Source organism: Pelmatolapia mariae, linkage group LG14, assembly GCF_036321145.2.
Source record: "Pelmatolapia mariae isolate MD_Pm_ZW linkage group LG14, Pm_UMD_F_2, whole genome shotgun sequence".
NCBI lineage: Eukaryota > Metazoa > Chordata > Actinopteri > Cichliformes > Cichlidae > Pelmatolapia > Pelmatolapia mariae.
Window position 1 is genome coordinate 25398186 of NC_086239.1, and position 20255 is coordinate 25418440.

At 37.7% G+C, this 20255-nt stretch overlaps 2 protein-coding genes across 2 annotated transcripts; both read right to left on the reverse strand.

Moving 5' to 3' along the window:
- Positions 1–2982: 2982 nt before the first annotated feature.
- LOC134640611 (extracellular calcium-sensing receptor-like) lies at positions 2983–7643 on the reverse strand. The gene is made up of 13 exons (XM_063492521.1): positions 7402–7643; positions 7081–7241; positions 6761–6915; positions 6520–6672; positions 6206–6406; positions 5812–6064; positions 5477–5703; positions 5204–5334; positions 4929–5025; positions 4709–4832; positions 4118–4590; positions 3941–4021; positions 2983–3339 (listed from the first exon to the last, which is right to left on the reverse strand). The coding sequence occupies exons 1-13, from the start codon at positions 7641–7643 to the stop codon at positions 2983–2985; spliced, it is 2655 nt and encodes an 884-aa protein (XP_063348591.1).
- Positions 7644–11228: 3585 nt separating this feature from the next.
- Positions 11229–18988, reverse strand: LOC134640612 (extracellular calcium-sensing receptor-like). The gene is made up of 14 exons (XM_063492522.1): positions 18982–18988; positions 17714–17840; positions 17259–17440; positions 16948–17072; positions 16710–16862; positions 16422–16622; positions 16050–16293; positions 15679–15893; positions 15413–15543; positions 13772–13868; positions 13510–13633; positions 11967–12439; positions 11784–11864; positions 11229–11585 (listed from the first exon to the last, which is right to left on the reverse strand). The coding sequence occupies exons 1-14, from the start codon at positions 18986–18988 to the stop codon at positions 11229–11231; spliced, it is 2517 nt and encodes an 838-aa protein (XP_063348592.1).
- Between the last annotated feature and the right edge of the window lie 1267 nt (positions 18989–20255).

The following is a 20255-nucleotide window of genomic DNA, read 5'->3' on the forward strand; positions in this document are numbered from 1 at the left end:
ATTTTACAGGAAAATAATGGAAACATACTGAAACTCAAGACACATAAATTCAGTAACTTAAACGTTACTGTACAAAGCAGTCTTACTGCAAGTACACCTACCTGTTTTCCTCCCTGAAGGTTCTGATGATGGAGGCAACAGTGAAGCGACTCAAATTTGGTTGTACTCGTTGCCCAGCCTCCCTCATAGTCATCCCATGGACAAGGACATGGTCAACTAAAGTGGCTCGAATTTCATCCGAGACTGACTGTCTTCGTGCCCTTGCTCTTCCCCTTCCTTGTCGCCGTCGTTCTCCACCTCCACCTCCTTCACCACCTCCTCCTCCTCTTCCACCACGTCTTCCTCCTTCACCACGTCCTCTTTCTCCACCACGTCCTCTTCCTTTGCATCTCTTTGGATCCATTGTTTCAAACCTGAATGAGCTGACTTTGGCCCTTTTATCTATCCATCGCAGGTTCTGATTGGTGTGTGCTAAATTTTGACTCCTAGTGTTTCCACCTGGTTAATTGTGTGCTAATTGGGCTCAAGCTATGCTGACTTACGTTAACATTATTGCATGCTAGTGCTTTCTACATGACTACATGGTGTAAGCACTGTAAAATGTAGGGATTTGTGTGTAGAGTTTTGCAGTACCAGTTCACCAAATTTGAGTCATGTGTCAAAGCAGGGAATAGTGTTTATAGTTCAGGGAAATGGGTGAGCTTTTTGACCAATAGCGTTTATGGTTTTGAAATTTTAGTTTAGAGGCCTGGTTATAGTGTTTAAGCAATCGAGAAAAACTGTAATACAGGTTGCCGCGGGGGCGTGGTCTCTGGCCTCCTGCAGAGGAGGGGTGACGCAGTGCGCTCGCGGGGCGGAGTGAAGAGCAGGTGTGCCTGGGCAGGGGATTAACGTAGGGTTGTGTTTTATGTTGTCAGTGAGGAGCAGAGAGACAGAAGGCAGCAGTGAGCCACCAGGGGAGTGTCTGTGTCCCAGGCTGAATGAGCAAAAACCACAGTGTATTTGTGTGTGGCAAATAAAAGGGCTGCTGCCCAAATCGACCATCCTGTGCGGCGTATCCTTTGTGGAAGAGTTACGTCTGACACAGGTGTACATCATTATTTTATATATTTAACAACTACCCCATAATTTTAAACACACATTTATTATATATTTTACTACAGAAATAGGTGTTTTAGAATAGAGCTTGAAAAGATAATGCCACACCCACCGGATACCAGAATAGTGGAAAATTACCACAGAGAATTGGTTCTGTGTGTAAAGAGCGGGGGTTGTTTTTTTGCTCTTCTCACTACACAAGGAGATCCGTGCCAGGTGATCCTGAGGGATGGACCAACGCCAAATAACAGGGATCAAGTCTAAAACTGCAGCCTTCCACTAACTATTGACCAAGCACATTAGTGTTTATTGCCTCAGTGCAGCGCTCTTTGTTTGTTTGGTCTGCTGAATGGGGCAAGAGACATGGTGCTGTTATTATATAGATCCTTTAACTACCTAATAAATTTAAGAAAATCCATACTTTGAGTTTGTATTGTCTTCTTTCATAAAAAGAACCCAAAACTAAACAGAGCTCAGCCTGGCAACAGTGCTGAGGAGAAACTTTGTTCTTATCGACTTCACTCAGCGATGAACAGTAAGATGTCCTAGCTTTAGTTTGTTTTTTTAAAACCTTTTTTTAATAGAATAATAAACTCTTTCTCCAGGTTAAAAAAAGATCTTCTAAATTTGTAAGACACCATTGGAGAGGCAAAGTCTGAAAGGGACATGGTGATCGGCATGTCTATTACACATTTTGCTGTGATACTGGATTGTCGGAGGGCTCTTTTACGGCTGTCTGTGCTCCCAAATGTCTCTCCCCAGAACCCAGAAGGATCACCAACCTCCTACAACCTCAAAGATTTCAACTTCACTTCTAGAGTCAGCACCAGCTATTGCAGAGTCTGAACCGACTCCATTTTCCCAGTGTCAGTCTGAGCTTTCCCAGTTGGAGAAGAGGACACCTCACTCTGTCATAAATTTCCAGAAAAGTTTTATTGCCAGTCTCCTGGTAAGATCACCAATTTGCTTTGCCTCCTGGTGATCCTCCGAAACACTGCTGTCAGTCTCTCCAGTCAGTTATTCAGTGTTGAGTGTTTCTTGACTAATTCAAATACATTATTATATAATGATATTTTAGCTTTGTATTAACTAAGCTGTAGGTAAATTATATTATAATAACTGGAGTACAGTGTACAAGTAGATAAAGTGCATAAATATGTATTATAACAAGAAGCTTATTTTATATTTTGAAGACATATAGATGTTCCGCAGTGAATGTCTAGAAAAGAATATCAGTGGTGTAGACTTAATAACTGGGTTAATTTAGTTCAAAATTCTTCTGTGCTGACTGAAAAGAAAAGACACATCATGAGTAAAATCCATCCATCCATCCATTCACATCTGCTTATACTTTTCAGGGTCGCGGGGGGTGCTGGAGCCTATCCCAGCTGTCATAAGGAAAATGTCCAAGGTTATTTAATGTATGACATTTCTTATAATTCTTTATTTGTATATAGGAAAAAACACATTGTGAAAATCTTGAGAGGTGTTCTCAACAGACATCATATATAGTCTTTTATTTTAGAGAAGTAAATGGTTTCTGTATTTGAAAGACTTCAATAAATTTTAAAAAAGAGCAAAAATGTTTGTGCAGTATCAACATCAGTTGTGAGTTCATAATACAATAACTAAATTAGACAATTAACCTGGTTCCAAATGTTTGGTTTTTTTTTTCAAAAAATGCTTCTCTATGGTGGCTTAACCCCCTGTTCAGATTGTCTAACATTTAGACAATGCTCCCTAAAAGACAGAGTACATGCTGAAATCAAGGTTACGTTGGAAAGTAAAAGCTTTTAACAATAATGTAATGATCATATGGCATTTTATTTTTTTCACATTAAAATATGATAACTGTACTCTCACAAACACTGAGAATATAAATGTTCATCTTTGATATTTCCCAGTCATGCCTTTCTTAATATTCCTTTCAGGGTGCAGTAAAATGATGTAACATTTGGGCACAAAAATACAAAGTAACAACCCAAAACTGGATGCTAAGATAGCAAATATTTCCACTGCCACAGAAAATTTCCCAGGAGAGCTGACATAAGCTGGAATGAAAGAAATCCACACAGCCCAGAAAATCAGCATGCTGAAGGTGATGAACTTTGCTTCGTTGAATGTGTCCGGTAGCTTTCGTCCAAAGAATGCCAGGAGAAGACAGACAAAGGCCAGTAGGCCAATGTAACCAAGGAGCAGGTAAAACCCAGGAGGCCATGGCTCTTTACACTCCACAACAATCTAAAGATGTCCAGAAATTTGTTAGAATGGATTTTGAGAGATGGTACATTTTATGTGATTATAATTATTTACTCTTTTGTGTCTACTTTACCCATTAAAGTGCCACTCTATAGGATTTTATTATGTTGATGGTTAATGACAATATGAAAATAAATACAAAACCAATTCCCAAAGAGTTGATTATAAAAAAATGTAAATAACAGTAGCAGTTAATTTATGAATCTTATAGATTAAAACATACTAACACTTTATTCACAGTAGAACATATAGAATTATTTAGAAAATATATTGAATCTTTAAACTGATCAAATGTACCATTTTAACTCATTTTAAATTTAATGACATAAATGCATTTCACAAAATTTAGGAAAGGCCTACTTATAGTGGCTATGACGTCGTCAATGTATTCAGATGTATATCGGAAATTGCAAGAAATTTTGTTGCCCCCATCCCAATGTTTTTGAGATACAAAATTAGCAAAAAAAATTTTGGTTGTTTTTTCTTTCATTAAAAATATATATTTGAAAAATATTTCCCATGTCCGTTTACAATATTTTGGGCAGGCTGTGTAAGAAAATACAGAAACAGTTTTCTTACTCACTTTTCCAGTTATAGCTTGGTAGTTTGAATTCCTAAATGGAAAGGGAGGTGCACCCAACACCCAGCCAGTAGAGAGACAAATCTGAGGGTGACGTAAAACAATAGAAGAACACAATCTAAAACTATACAATGTAAACAAACTGATGTCAAAGTTGCAGACATTTTTTCTCCCTTTCACCTGAGGAGCTGTAGTGCACAAGATCAGAATCCTCTGCTGGAATGTCCCAAACAGCATCCGACCCCTGGAACCAGGTACATTAGTCTGGAAAGCCAGGAGGACCACAATGGTCTTAACAAGGAGGCAGGACAAACACAGGACAAAGCTGATCCCAAATGCTGCCTGGCGGAGCCTACATGTCCACCAAGACGGCTGACCAATGAACACCAGAGAACACAGGAAACAGAGCTTGAGTGACAGGAGAAGCAAGAAACTTATTTCTGAATTGTTGGCCTTGACGATGGGTGTAAAGCGGAAACTGTGAAAGACAATGGTGATGGTGGTGGTCAGTATGAAACCCAGCAAGGTAATTGCTACCAGGATGATTCCCATCGTGTCACTGAAAGACAGGAATTCTTCTTCCCCTGCAACACATTTCACTTTTTCTTTGTCTGACCAGAAGTATTCAGGACATTTGATACATTCAGAGGAACCTTTGAAAACCCAAAACACAGAAATATGCATGTAAACAGTCAGAAACTATTCATTACATATCTGTCATTTTAAATAACTTTAATAGCATTTTGGAAAAAAAAAACATATATGGGCTACCGGTCTGGTTGCTGATCTCTCCATCTGCACAGGGCAAACAATCAAAGCAGCATTTGGGCTCTCCTTGGCGTGTGGCCTGCCTGCTGCCAAGGGGACATGGAGAACTACACTGAGATACAGGAGCCTGAACAAGAAACAGAAAAAAGATATAACAATGTGAATCAATAGGTTGTTTCTAAGGATTAACATAAATAATAGGTTTGGGATAACCATGACCCGCCTGTGACTGTCTTGTTGTCCATACTATAGTGTTCTTCGATATCTGCAGCTGTTGTCCTTGCTGAGCTGAACCATCATAACTTCCTACCTTGACAAAACTAGTCGAAAAAAGAAGAGATAATTTCAATGCAATGCAGTCAGGCAAAACAATAAATGCAAAAACATTACATTAAAAAACAATATTGGTATCCTTAAATGTATACAACAAGTGTAGTTCTTGGCTTATGATCATCTTAACAAAACGTTAAAAAGTTAACTTGAAGTATGGCATTTCACCTAATTTCATTCTTGCTGTCCTTTTGCCAATTAATGATGTCATAGAGAGGGACTGGCTCTCCATTGGAGTCGAAATATACTTTCTCATCAAACTGGTTGGTGAAATTCACCATTTTCAGATATTGAAGAAACTACATAAAAAAGATTATTAAAAAATGTTAATAAAAAAACTGATAGAAATACATCATGAAATAAAATAAAAAAAAACAAACATGTGAAGCTTGAGTAACACATTTAACATTATTTGACAAACAAATGAACTTATTCAGCTACCTGACCATTTGTAAATGAGTTGTGCATTTCACACAATCCCCCGCTAGGTCCTGTTGAGTTACAGTTTAAGAAAGTGTGCAGAGCATGGGCAACGGCATACACAGCTTTATACACATTATAGGATATTCGGGCCTGAGATACATCACTATAACTGCTATCTGTGTAACTCAGATCCTCTAAACCTGTGCATACAGGTTTTTTCAGAGCACCTTCATTACTTTTATCAACTGACATATTAAATGAACTTTGTCCCACAGTAAGCCCGACCATGAAACCAGAATTGTTTTGAGAGCCTAGTTTGTAGTTTTTCACAGTATTAGTTTCATATTCTTCACTTCTGTCTCTTTCAAACTCTAGCTTACAACCAAAATATTCTTCCCAGAACATATTGACCAACTCCATTCCTGGTTTGGGAGATGGTCGGACATTCAGAAGAAACTCTTTCAAGCCTGGGATGCTGACTCCAGGGAAGGAGAAACCCAGTGTTCCCTCTAGAAGATTATGGAAGTCAGGAGTGGTCAGCTGATTAGCGGCCATCCAGGCTTCGCTGACTACCCATTGTATCCCTGTCATATTTCTCTGAGTAAGCTGGATGATACAGAAAGAAATGATGATTAATGTGAAAACAATTCATTTGAAATACCTATCTTTTCATAATATAGTTTAAAACACTACAAAATCTGTCACAATATAGGGAAAGCCACACAATACATCAACTGAGATACTTACTTCTGAAAACAAATCTAGCAAATTTACTTCTTTGGCAAATACCACCACAACCCGAGCTGTTGACCTCTGGAGTTTGTCTGCCATTTTTTGTATCTCAGCCACTGTGGGTGATGTCGGGATTGTGAGATGAAATGCCACACACCCACCTTGTTGTCCAAACTGAGTAGAGAATGCTTGGATACCATAAAGACTGTAATCATCCTGAAATATATCCCCAAAAAGAACTTGTAAATCATGTCTGTGTATATTAACGATTCTTTTTGTGCCCTGTATGTGACTGATTAGCTGGAGATTTATTAAAGTCTTTATCTCACCGTAGCTCCTATTGTGCCCACCCAGAACCAGCCAAAGAAAGTGACAAGCTTTACGAGACCTCTAACTTGAAAGAGATCACTTGGCACAGTTCTCAAGAATGATGGGTACAAATGCTTGTCAGTAAGACAGCTACAAGTGGCAAAATAACTCACCTATAAAGAGACAGGTTATTTTATGATATTGAATTAAAACAAACTCTAAACATAAATTATTATTAAATGTGATTAAGCAATTTATTACCAGTGGTATGTTGAAAGGGCCAAGCGTGTGAGCTACAGCTCTTGTAGGGGTAGATGATGCAAGACCAATCACAGCAGGCACCGGAGAATAATTCAGACAGGGGGAATACTCCCTTGTCTTCATTTCTACTGTTAATTTTTCTTTCATGTAATTTTCTGCGTCTTTAAGACTCCTAGGCTTTGACATGCTAACTTCAGCATGTCTTTTTTCTACTGAGGATAGGATCCCAGGCTTCCTTTTCATCCCTGCCATGTTTAATCCCTCCATTTGAATTCTGCTGTTTTCAGTTTCTGCTGTTTTTTTCACAGTTTTGGAGTAACTGATTAAGGAAAAAAGTGCTTGCAGACTGGTGTGGACATGGTCACAGCTGTCCATAATTCTGTAGCCTAGTTTAACACCTGGTAATAGGCTTGAATTACGATTAATTTCATCCACAGTGAAAACCATGGTCATCATCCAGCGAAACGCTATATGGTCAAAGCTGACAAAATATAAAGAATTAAAATGAATAAATAATCTAAAGTGATACAGAAATCACAGGAATATTATCAAAACCCCAAATCTTTTTTTCTCTTTCTCTTTTGTTTTTAAACATTGAAACTTTGAAAAAAAAAAACTAAGATAGAAATATTAACACTCACCCACTGCAAGATGTAACTTGAGGTTTGCTGTTGTAGCTGTACTCTGGCTTAGATGCAGCATAATGCAGAGGGAAAAATCCTCCAATCACAACATCACCATCTGAGTGCAAGGCTATCGGCTCGCTGCCGCCCACTTTTGCACACTGAGGTAAACTAAAATTCTCACTTTTCACTTCCCCTTTCCGTAAACCACGCAGTCGTTCTCTCACAGCCTCTTCTTTCCTTATAACATCTCCCTCCATCCTTTTTGGTTTTCTTTCAACTACAGTATGAGGAACATCAGAGAACATGATACAAACAGGATTTAGAAAGAGATAAAAAAGCAGCCAAAGACAATTACTAAAAAGGATTGAATGCATTTTCTGTTGTATAAAAACTTTGTGTGCTGAAAACAGTTTCCTGGCTTTGGTTTTCTAACATACTCCGTAACAGACTAATGAAGAGAGTTAAAAACTCAATGCTTTTGTCAATACATTTTTTCATATGAGTCATCATGAGATTAACCAATCAGAGTGACACAGACACATGGGAGAGAGGATAGCTCATGTACTCAGCAAAAGTTAATGTCTTCATCTCATTATATTTTTTAGAAAACCCAAGTGAAGTCACACTCCACAAGTGCCATAATAGCTTGTTAATGTTTGCTCAGCTATGGTTCTATGGCCAGATGCACAGCAGAAATCATACAGTGAGCTAAACACTAGTTACAGAAAGTGTTATGGTAGCTAAATGTGGTCCAAATGTTACAGGACACCTGACACCTCATACTATAATGTGGTAATATTATAACTGTAGCAACAGGTGTTTTTATTGCAGTCAGTGATGTCCTATTGCGTTAAAATAAAGGTGCTCTTTAAATTGCAAGAGATATAGGTCATAAAATTATTATTCCTCTTTAACCCATATGATTCCCTGTAAGGCAGATAACATTTTGCTCATATTTACAGAGAAAGTCCAACAAATTCAAATATAAATAATAAAATATTTTTAGTATTAGACATGAATTAACATATGAATATATTTTCTTTAACAATGTAGATAAATCTGTTATAAGCCATTTGAATCTTATTTAACATATCTGTCTTTATTTTTTTAATGTATAAATATAGAATTGCAGTTCTTGAGCATGTAAATAGTGAATTAAATAATGTGTAAACTATGCATTTTCATTTTACTTATACTATATATGTATAATATATATGTATGTTATCTTCCAAAATGGTGTATAAAAACAAAGTAGATAATGCAATTTCTGGAGAAACTGCTACTGGCAGTTTGTAGCTTGTCTCTGGTGTAGCTTAAAGGTTAGAGGTAAAGAGTTCCCAACCAAGTATGCTGAAGTTGCTTTCAGTTATTTTGGTCGTGTTCTTAGAAACAAATCTCTGTGTGTGTAGTGGACTCAAAACCTTTGTATTCACTCAGGCCTACACTCAAAAGGTGTTGTGTTTATGTGCGTGTGTGTGTGTGTGTGTGTGTGTGTGTGGGGGGGGGGGGGGGGGGGGGGGGGGGGTGTAGTATGTTAGTGTTAGTAACGCTGTTACTTTTAACGTCATTACTCCTGTCAAGGTTACACTGTGTGGCGGACAGGATGAGGACCCAAACACAAAAAGATAAACTGAAAGCGGTAGCTTTATTCGCTGGAAAGAACTTGAACACTAAATGCTAGAAGCAAAACATAAAAACTAGAAGCTATGAAACTAAAACTCAGGAAACTAGGGAACTAGAAACAAAGGGACTAGGAACTAAGGACTGAAGGGAAGTAACAATGAGAATCAGGAGTATGGAGACAACACACAGTATTGTGAGGGTTTGACACGACAACAAACAGGGGAAGACTGAGGACTAAAATACGCAGGCAGGATAATGAGAGGATGGGGAACAGGTGGGAACACAGCTGGGACTAATCAGACATAATGAGACATTGGGAAATCAAAACTCAAAACATTGAACACAGGACACGAGACCATCAAAGTAAAACAGGAAACACAAGAGACATCCACAAAGGCACTGACTGAGGAGACCCAGGGAACATGGAACACGGATCACAGGAGGAGCACAGACATAGAACCAAGAGACTAAAAATGATAAATAACAATAAAATCAAAGTAATACACAACACAAAACACTGGGTCACCGACCCAGGACCATGACAATACCCATCAATGTTGAGTCTATTCTATATAAAATATTCTAGAGTCAAATGTGAGGCCATCTGTCCAATAGCTAAAGTTTGATCGAACCTCCTGATCAGGCTTTCCAGTCTGCCTTACCTCTTGGTCAATCTCTAAAATGCATTTGCTGTCATTAAAATAAGTGTCTTTCCAGACAGTTATTTTAATGTTAAGGGTTATTTCTTCATCAGTTCTAATATATTTTGGATTTGAATGAACTGTGACAGTTGTATACAACTGATATTATAGTAAGTGTATTAAAGTGTACAACAAAATAAATATGTATAATCAGCTAAAACGTATCCATATTTTGAGGTAACACAGAAATTCAACACTAAATATTCCTGTTAATTTCTCTGGTTAAGTTTTTGAGAAAAGCCTTTCTTTAATATCTAAATAACCTGCAACCTCAATTTGATGCCAACAATAGATTTACAACTGTAAAAACAAGACAAAACTCAACATTTGGGGTAAATATTGACTCATTTATTCCAAAAGCTGTATTTGAAAATTCCTCTGTGCTGAATGTTCTAACAGCAGGTAGAGCTGTGTCCTGTGAACCAAATTAAACAGCTCATTACTTACATTTTAAAAATGCTTTTTATAAAGCATCTTTTTTATCCAGTAATAGTTGAAGTAATATATATAGTATATATATATTGAAAAATAAATTGATTGTTACAGCCAATCAGTGCAATGAATAAATGGTCATAAACTGTGGCATTAAAAAAACAATCTTAAGAATTTTAACTTTAACAACATAGTTCCAGGTGTTTAGACATCCTTTTAGACAATTAAACTCAAAATTATTATTTGCAACTCAGATGAACAAACTAAGAACCAGTCAGGTTGCCTAAAAATCATGTTTTTGACATATATAACAAAGAAACAGTGTTTCCCACACACAGATTTTAAGATTTAAGTATAAATGGCTACTAGACCTGGAACTTTTTATATAATCTTTTCACAGCTGACTTGCCTGTATTGTTGCAGTGCTCTAAATCACTCAGCTGCTTCCCATGTCACACATTTGGGCTGCAGTTAGAGCTTGTTCCACTCATGAGATCTGACAGGAGCTGCAGGGTCCCTCTTACCAGAATCTGCAGAAATCTCACACACACACAGACACACACAGACGCACACACACACACACGGACACACACACACACACACACACACACATACCAACACCAAGAACAGTGCAACATGCTAACCATGTTAGTGTTTAACACAGTGTTTGCCTCACTAGGCAGGCTTTTGTTTTATCTAAGATGTGTGTGGACAGTACAGAGACTGTTGGTGGTTTAATCACTTTGGGGCTGACTGAATCCATGTGTAAGCAGGATCGTGTTGCACACAGTTGGGCTGCAGATGAGGTAGAAAATAATAGCTTTTAACAAATAATTTTAGTTAAAACAAGTAACAGAACTAACAAGAGAAGAAAAACATCCAGAATCACTGAAACATGTTTCATATGATATTTATTTACTTTCACATTCAAACATTATTTTAGTAAGTGATTACTACAGTATTAAACTTAAACACAACTGGGATTTCCAACACAATAAAGGTACAACAAAAACAAAGTTTTAATTTTTTTCACATTAAAATACAATAAATTTATATTTTTTTTACTCTGAAATAGAAATAAAAAAATCATCTTGAATATTTTCCAGTCATGCCTTTCTTGATATTTCTCTCGGGTCGTAGTAAAATAATGTAACATTTGGGGATGAAAATACATAGTAATAGTCCAAAACTGGATGATAATATAGCAAATATTTCCACTGCCACAGAGAACTTTCCAGGAGAGCTGACATAAGCTGGAATGAAAGAAATCCACACAGCCCAGAAAATCAGCATGCTGAAGGTGATGAGCTTTGCTTCGTTGAACGTGTCTGGTAGTTTTCGTCCAAGAAATGCCAGGACAAGACAGGCAAAGGCGAGCAGGCCAATGTAACCAAGGAGCAGGTAGAATCCAGGGGGCCATGGCTCTTTACACTCCACCACAATCTAATATAATCTAACAATTAGTATGTATACAGAGAAATGGTTCATTTTATATGATTTATTTGTTTCTGCTCTGATGTCTACACTAAACACTGAAGTCCCCTTCTATAGGATTTGAAGACATCTTACTGTATAACTTAGTGATATTAACGTCCAAGAAAATAAATTGCAACAATTAGTGTTTTAGTACTTGCTACTCACTCTTCCAGTTGAAGCTTGGTAGTTTGGATTCCTGAATGGGAACGGAGGTGCGGCTAGCACCCAGCCAGTACAGAGACAAATCTGGAGCAGCATAAAATAATAGTTACAGAAACAATACAAAAAAGTTAAAGTGACTACAAAAACTGACATTAAAATTTGCTGACAGTTTTATATCTTTCCCACCTGAGGAGCTGTCGTACAGATGATCAGAATCCTCTGCTGAGCTGTACTAAACAGCATCCGACCCCTGGAACCAGGTCCATAAGTCCGGAAAGCCAGGAGGACCACAATGGTCTTAAAAAGGACGCAGGACAAACACAGGACAAAGCTGATCCCAAATGCTGCCTGGCGGAGCCTACATGTCCACCAAGACGGCTGACCGATGAACACCAGAGAACACAGGAAACAGAGCTTGAGTGACAGGAGAAGCAAGAAACTTATTTCTGAGTTGTTGGCCTTAACGATGGGTGTATAGCGGAAACTGTGAAACACAATGGTGATGATGGATGTCAGGATGAATCCCAGCAGGGTGAGTGCAACCAGGATGATACCCATGGCATCATAGAAAGAGAGGAACTCTTCTTCCCCTGCAACACATTTCACCTTGTCTTTGTCTGACCAGTAGTATTCAGGACATTTTATGCAATCAGTGGAACCTTTGGGAGCAGAGAACACAAGACAACAAGACATATGTTGATTAAAATTCAGGTACTCTTCATTCAAGATCAATATTTTTTCAATATCTTGATGCATTCTCAATCATCCAGGAAAGTAAATCTTCAAAAGTTGAATCTGTTCATCTGGACGTAGCTTTTTGTGGGAGAAACGTTTTGTCACTCATCCAAGTGACTTCTTCAGTCTCAGCTGACTGCAGGTTTCCCCAATCTTATAAACAGTACATTTGCATAACGACTGAAACCAGCCCACTGAAGGAACAATGGGCTGTGAGGTCAGTTCCTTAATCATAATTATGCAAATTCCCATGACCATTGATCAACAATCACTGACCAAAACCCACTGATCAAAGAACACTGATCAATGGCCATGAGTCCCATTTACAGAGAGTTGGGGAATGGCTGCAATCACAGCATTGTAAGATGGTGACAGATGTACCCCTAGGCCCCCTCCTCGTATTTTTTAAACCCCAAAATACGCTGCGCCAAAAACTGGTCCACCCCAAGGATCGGGTCCCCCGACACAAACAGAGTAAAATAGTGCCAGGAGGATTGCCAGGATTTATACATCGGGGAAACCAAACAACCTCTAGCGAAGCGGATGGCACAGTACAGAAGAGCAACCTCGTCAGGCCAGGACTCTGCAGTCTATTTACACCTCCAGGCCAGTGGACACTCTTTCAATGATGAGGATGTACACATCCTGGACAGGGAAGAACACTGGTTTGAGCGCGGAGTCAAGGAGGCCATTTACGTGAAAAGGGAAAGACCATCTCTGAATCGAGGAGGGGGCCTAAGGGTACATCTGTCAATCTTACAATGCTGTGATTGCAGCCATTCCCCAACTCTCTGTGAATGGGACTCATGGCCATTGATGAGTGTTCTTTGATCAGTGGGTTTTGGTCAGTGATTGTTGATCAATGGTCATGGGAATTTGCATAATTATGGTTAAGGAACTGACCTCACAGCCCATTGTTCCTTCAGTGGGGAGATATTTTTTCAATACTTTTTAACAGTGCAACATTTTCATTCTTTAATATGATATGGGCTACCAGTCTGGTTGCTGATCTCTCCATCTGCACAGGGCAAACAATCAAAGCAGCATTTGGGCTCTCCTTGGCGTGTGGCCTGCCTGCTGCCAGGGGGACATGGAGCACTACACTGAGATACAGGAACCTGAACAAGGAACAGAAAAAAAGTGAAAAGATGTTCTTACTGAGTATTTGACATAGTTTATCAAATAATTTTCAACAGCTTAAAAATGTTTAATTTTAAAGTGGCATAAGAAATAAATTTACAATAACTATAACCTACCCGCCTCTCTCCTTTTGTCCATACAATAGTGTTCTTCATTATCTGCAACTGTTGGCCATGGGGAGCTGAACCATCATAGCTTCCAACTTTGATAAATCTAGCTTAAAATATTTCAGAATAAAACCAAACCAAAGTTTTGGGTTATAAAGTAAATACCCATAACTTCTTGTTCATGGTTGTTGTAACAGACAGATCTTTCAAAGGGACATAAAACACTTTGTCCACAGAAACCTATTCTAACAAAGTGTCATAGATTTTAGAATTGTCCATGAATTCAGATTAATGCATAGTATTTAATGCACAGTACACAGTGCATTAGTTACACCCCTTTGCACACCCTCTACAGTGAAAATAACAAATATGTTTTACAGATTAGAGTAAAAATCAATCAATCAATCAACATAATTTCTTTAGGGATTAATAAAGTATTCTGATTCCAATGTCATAACCTATTATACTGCCAACTGGTTGGGTGTACTTGGGAACAGAAAGACTTGACATCCATATAACTGAAGGTTAAATTATACCCATTTATTGCATAACATAGTGCTGATTGCATCTTTTGGACACATGCTCTACTGTTCAGTCAGTATATCTGACCCAATGAGGAAAAAACAAACTGAGGGAAAAGTGTTTTTAGCTTTTCAGTCTGGTGAACTACTGGTGCATTGGACTAGAACAGCTTCTCCTCCACACAGTCATCATCTATAAATTACTCTACAAATTTAGCTTTACGTCTAAGTAGAGTCTCCAGTTTCAATGCATTTAGACAATGAGGAAGAACCAATGACATTGGCTAAAGAGGGCTGACATCACTTGGGCAGCTTGTAGAAAACTAAATAGAAGAAAGTAGAAAAGAAATAACAATTTAACATGAAGCAATGACACACTCCAGGGCCTGATTAACCCCGGCAGGGCCTCCTTGGATGAGGGTGTCTAGTGATAATGACTGAAACACCCAATGAATCCAAGGTCCAATACTGATGATGTGTACTAAAATTTTATTATTAAAATCTAGATCAGATTTCTAATCTCTAAACCTAACCAAGGAAGGTAAAAAGAAACTGAAAAATGGCAGAATAGCTTGTGATAAAAGAACAAAACACCCTGTAAAGTTGAGGCACACAACGATGTGTCCCGCTGGTAAAGTTTCCAGGCTGCCTTTCCTCATAGTAGCCATCCCTCAAGACTTTCTCCATTTGAAGAAATGCATTATCAGTAATTGTAACATCTAGTCCTTTTATTGAATTAAAAGATACAATGAGTGAAAGTGAAATGACAGTCTTTCCATGTTTTTAACATTATATTCGTTGCTGAAGCCTAAATTGACCTCCCCAAAACTGTTTTTTGGTTTCGTTTCCTTCTTAACATTGAGCTGTTGGTTCTGTCACAAGTTAACTAACATAAACTATCGTTGAACTATTAGCAGCAACCAACCTAGTTACGGACATTAAATTCTGTACCCGGAATGATTACACTACACGTGCTATAAAAATTGTAATTTAAAACACCTATTTATTCACTCCAGCTTCATGGACAGTTAAATCTATGACAATTTTTAGAGTAGGTGTTCATAGTTGAAATTAGGATTAATACATGCAGTGTTTCACATGTAATGTTCACTTAAAAGTTATACTAAACCTCATTTTGTCTTTGCTGTCCTTCTGCCAGTTAATGATGTCAAAGAGAGGGACTGGCTCTCCATTGGAGTCGAAATACACTTTCTCATTGAACTGGTTGGTGAAATTGACCATCTTCAGATGTTGAAGAAACTACATAAGAAGAGAATTATAAAAAATAAAATATTAAACGAAACAACTAAAAAATATATTAAAAAAAATACAAACTCAAAAGAAAAAAAAATCACATGAATTATGATTTGGATATTTTGTAATTGTTTCAATTACCTGACCATTCGAAAATGAACTGTGTTTCTCACACAACCCCCTATTATGTCCCACAGAGTCACAGTTGAAGAAAGTGTGCAGAGCATGGGCAACAGCGTACACAGCTTTATACACATTATAGGATATTCTGACCGGCGATACATCGCTATAACTGCTGTCAGTCTGTCTCAGATCCTCTGAACCTGTGCATACAGGTTTTGCCACAGCACCTGCATAATTTCTATCAGCTGACATATTAAACAATCTTTTTGGTTCAACAGTAAGCCCAACCATATAGCTAGAATTGTTTTGAGAGCCTAGTTTGTAATTAAAAGTATCCATATAATTCAATCTTTCCAGAGTATTCACTTCATATTCTTTGGCTCTGTCTCTTTCAAACTCCAGCTTACAACCAAACTGCTCTTCCCAGAACATATTGATAAATTCCATTCCTGGTTTGGGAGAGGGTCGGACATTCAAAAGAAACTCTTTCAAGCCAGGGATGCTGACTCCAGGGAAGGAGAAGCCCAGTGTTCCCTCCAGGAGAAAGTGGAAGTCAGGTGAGGCCAGCCGGCTCGAGGTCACCCAGGCTTCACTTGCTATCCACTGTATCCCTGTTATATTCCTTTGAGCTAGCTGGAAAGGCAAACATAAACAACTGTGAAGACTATTCACGTATATACTTAAAAATACCCAAAATAGGATTGGTTACATTATTAATTAAGATGTTATTATTTACAAAATGCATCAATCAACATACTAACTTCTGAGAACAGATGTAGTACATCTACTTCTGCAGTAATGACCACCACAACCCGAGCAGTTGAACTCTCCAGCTTATCTGCCATTTCTAGTATTTCAGCCATTGTGGGTGATGCTGGGATAGAGAGATGAAATGCCACACATCCACCTTGCCTTCTAAACTGATTAGAGAATGCTTGGATGCCATAAAGGCTGTAGTCATCCTGAAATGTATATACAGAAAGCATTTATAAATCATGTTGCTGTCTAAAACTGTCCCATTGTAGCATTTAAAAAAGTTTTGATCTCACCGTAGCTCCTATTGTGCCCACCCAGAACCAGCCGAAGTAAGTGACAAGCCTTACGAGACCTCTAACTTGAAAGAGATCACTTGGCACAGTTCTCAAGAATGATGGGTACAAATGCTTATCAGTAAGACAGGTACAAGTGGCAAAATAACTCACCTAGAAGGACAGCAAGTTCTTTCTATATTATTGAGACACAAACCAAATACACAACATTATTAAATAAAGTTGTACAGATTATTACCAGTGGTATATTGAAAGGTCCAAGTGTGTGAGCTACAGCTCTTGTAGGGGACGAGGATGCAAGACCAATCACAGCAGGCACAGGAGAATAATACAGACATGTGGAAGATTGTCTTGCCTTTATCTCTTCTGTTGCATTTACTTTTATGTCATTTTCAGTGTTTCCAAGATTGTGATGAATTGCTGTGTTAACTTCAGCACTTCTCTCTTTCAGTATGGTTAGTATTTTTGACTTGGCTGTTATTGTCACAGTCTTTGATTCCTTTGTTTTAATACCACTGTTTTCAATTTTTGCTGTTTTTTCTACCTCACTGCTAACAGCTTCAGAGTGAGTGAGCAAAGAATACAGAGCCTGCAGGCTATTATGGATATGGTTGCAGCTGTCCATAATCCTGTAGCCTAGTTTAACACCTGGTAACAGACTTGAATTACGGTTAATTTCCTCCACTGCAAACACCATTGTCATCATCCATCGAAAGGGTCTTTCATGAAAGCTGGAGACATTTTTTTAAAAAGTATTTAAATTTTTAGTATAAAGAAATTAAATTAAATTAATTTTAAAAAGCATTGATTAAAAATTATGTAATATAAAAATAATTTACACTTTTTCATTAGTCACAGTGCCACAATTCCATGTAAACATAGCATAGCCACATAGCAACTAATACAGTTTTTCATGAAATACTGATATTTCATTCATTCATATCTAAGGGAGAAAAAAACCAAAATGAAGATCCAACATAGATTAATAATACCCTTACACTCACCCGCTGCAAGGTGGAATTTGGGGTTGGCTGTTGTAGCTTTGCTGTGGTTTTGGTGCAACATAATGCAGAGGGAAAAATCCTCCAATCACAATATCACCTTCAGAGTGCAGGGCTAAGGGCTCACTGCCTGCCAGTTTTACACAATCAGGTAAACTAGATTTAGAACTTCTCACGTCCCCAATCCTTAAACTATGCTGTGTCTCTCTCATAACCTCTTCTTTTCTAATAAAGTCTCCCTCCACTCTTAGTGGTTTTCCTTCATCTACAGTGTGAGAAACGCCAGAGAACACAATGTAAACAGGATTAGAAAACAGATAAAGCATTAAAAGACATTTACCAACAAGGGCTGAATACATAATTGACCGCAACCCCATAAAAAACTGTATGCTGAAAACAATGGCCCTCCAACAGCGTCTGTGACAAGCCAGTGAAGTGAGCCAGTGAGTTAAAAACTCAGACGTTCGTGTCACTGCATTGTTCCAGATGAGTCATTATGACATTACCCAATCAGAGATAGGTTGACATGACTCTCATGAACCTTAATTTACAAAACTGAAACACTGTCTTTTATTCTTGTCACCTCTAGGAAGTCACAAATATTTTATTTAAAGCTATGGGAAGTTAATAAGAAAATATTTATTCTATTCATTGGCTTCTGAGTATATATTTACTTCATTTAACTGTAACAAAAATAGTAAATTAATATGGAAAATTAGTAACTACATATTCACACAGTAATGAACAATTCTGATCACACATGTGCAGTAAATGTTAATATATTGATTATGTCATATTTTTCAGAAAGCCGAAGACACTGAGCAAGTCCCAAAAAGTCTGGATTATTTTTTGCTTATTTATTGTTGTGTGGGTCAGACATAGAGCAGAGTTCCATAAGTCAGCTTGACACTGGCTACAACAAGTGCTGTGTGATTCAAATGAGACCCAAATGTTACATTGCATAGCTGACTAACTTATACGATAAGTTGTATCTGTAGCTGAATTGATCCAGATCAGGTAACTCTGAGTCTATACTGTCAGTGAAAACTAAACTCCTGATATGGGGCACATTTGCTGCAATTATTTTTCTTTTGTGTGGCATGTGTTATTTAAGTAGTCAACATTAGCTTTTATTTGTTGGATGGATGGCTTGCTTCCTGTATTACTTGCTCTTAATAGTAACGATTAATGCTGTTTTTGCTTAGACTTTTTTTTTATTGGAATGCCATTAAGTCAAGTCAGTTTGATTTAAGAACAAAACGTATAATTACATTCCATGTCTGCAAAAATGCAAATTCAAAACTCAAAATTAAAAAAGACAAACATAACAAAAATGAAAAATTAGGGGGGAAAATCACAATTGACTGACAAAGACAAAAATAAAAGTTAGAGCATTAAAAATTTTTACATTGGAAAATAGGTTGCTATTTAATCAAGTTTAAAGAAATGCTTGGCTCATGTTAGAAGTCATTTTTTTTATCTTTAATACAGGTGTACATCATTATTTTATATATTTCACAAATACCTCATAATTTCAAACACACATTTTTATATCTTCTACTATAGAAATAGGTGTTGTAGAATAAAGCTAGGAAAGATAATGCCACACCCACCCAATACCAAATGGAAATTTGGTTCACTATGTAAATAGCGGGGGTGGGGGGTTCTGCTCTTATTACTGAAAGATGACCTGAGGGGTGGACCCCGGCATGTTTATTACACGTTTTGTTGTGATACTGGATTGTTGGTGGGCTCTTTTACGGCTGTCTGTGCTCCCAAATGTCTCTCCCCAGAACCCAGAAGGATCACCAACCTCCTACAACCTCAGTTTTCAACTTCACTTCTAGAGTCAGCACCAGCTATTGCAGAGTCTGAACCGACTCCATTTTCCCAGTGTCAGTCTGAGCTTTCCCAGTTGGAGAGGAGGACACCTCACTCTGTCATCAATTTCCAGAAAAGTTTTATTGCCAGTCTCCTGGTAAGATCACCAATTTGCTTTGCCTCCTGGTGATCCTCCGAAACACTGCTGTCAGTCTCTCCAGTCAGTTATTCAGTGTTGAGTGTTTCTTGACTAATTCAAATACATTATTATATAATGATATTTTAGCTTTGTATTAACTAACCTGTAGGTAAATTATATTATAATAACTGGAGTACAGTGTACAAGTAGATAAAGTGCATAAATATGTATTATAACAAGAGGCTTATTTTATATTTTGAAGACATATAGATGTTCCGCAGTGAATGTCTAGAAAAGAATATCAGTGGTGTAGACTTAATAACTGGGTTAATTTATTTAAAAATTCTTCTGTGCTGACCGAAAAGAAAAGACACATCATGAGGAAAATCCATCCATCCATTCACGTCCGCTTATCCTTTTCAGGGTCGCAGGGGGTGCTGGAAACTAGCCCAGCTGTCATAAGGAAAATGTCCAAGGTTATTTAATGTATAACATTTCTTATAATTCTTTATTTGTATATAGGCAAAAACACATTGTGAAAATCTTGAGAGGTGTTGTCAACAGACATCATATTTAGTCTTTTAT

Excerpts from the sequence above, each read along its gene's own strand:
- LOC134640612 (XM_063492522.1), bottom strand. Across the intron at positions 15,544-15,678 it reads GTTCATTTTCGAATGGTCAG|TTTCTTCAACATCTGAAGAT; the intron begins GTAATTGAAACA and ends CTTCTTATGTAG. Across the intron at positions 12,440-13,509 it reads AGAGATCAGCAACCAGACTG|GTTCCACTGATTGCATAAAA; the intron begins GTAGCCCATATC and ends CTGCTCCCAAAG.
- LOC134640611 (XM_063492521.1), bottom strand. The coding sequence starts at position 7,643 with ATGGAGGGAGATGTTATAAGGAAAGAAGAGGCTGTGAGAGAACGACTG. Across the intron at positions 6,407-6,519 it reads TGGGCACAATAGGAGCTACG|GATGATTACAGTCTTTATGG; the intron begins GTGAGATAAAGA and ends GATATATTTCAG. Across the intron at positions 4,022-4,117 it reads TGTGCACTACAGCTCCTCAG|ATTTGTCTCTCTACTGGCTG; the intron begins GTGAAAGGGAGA and ends CGTCACCCTCAG.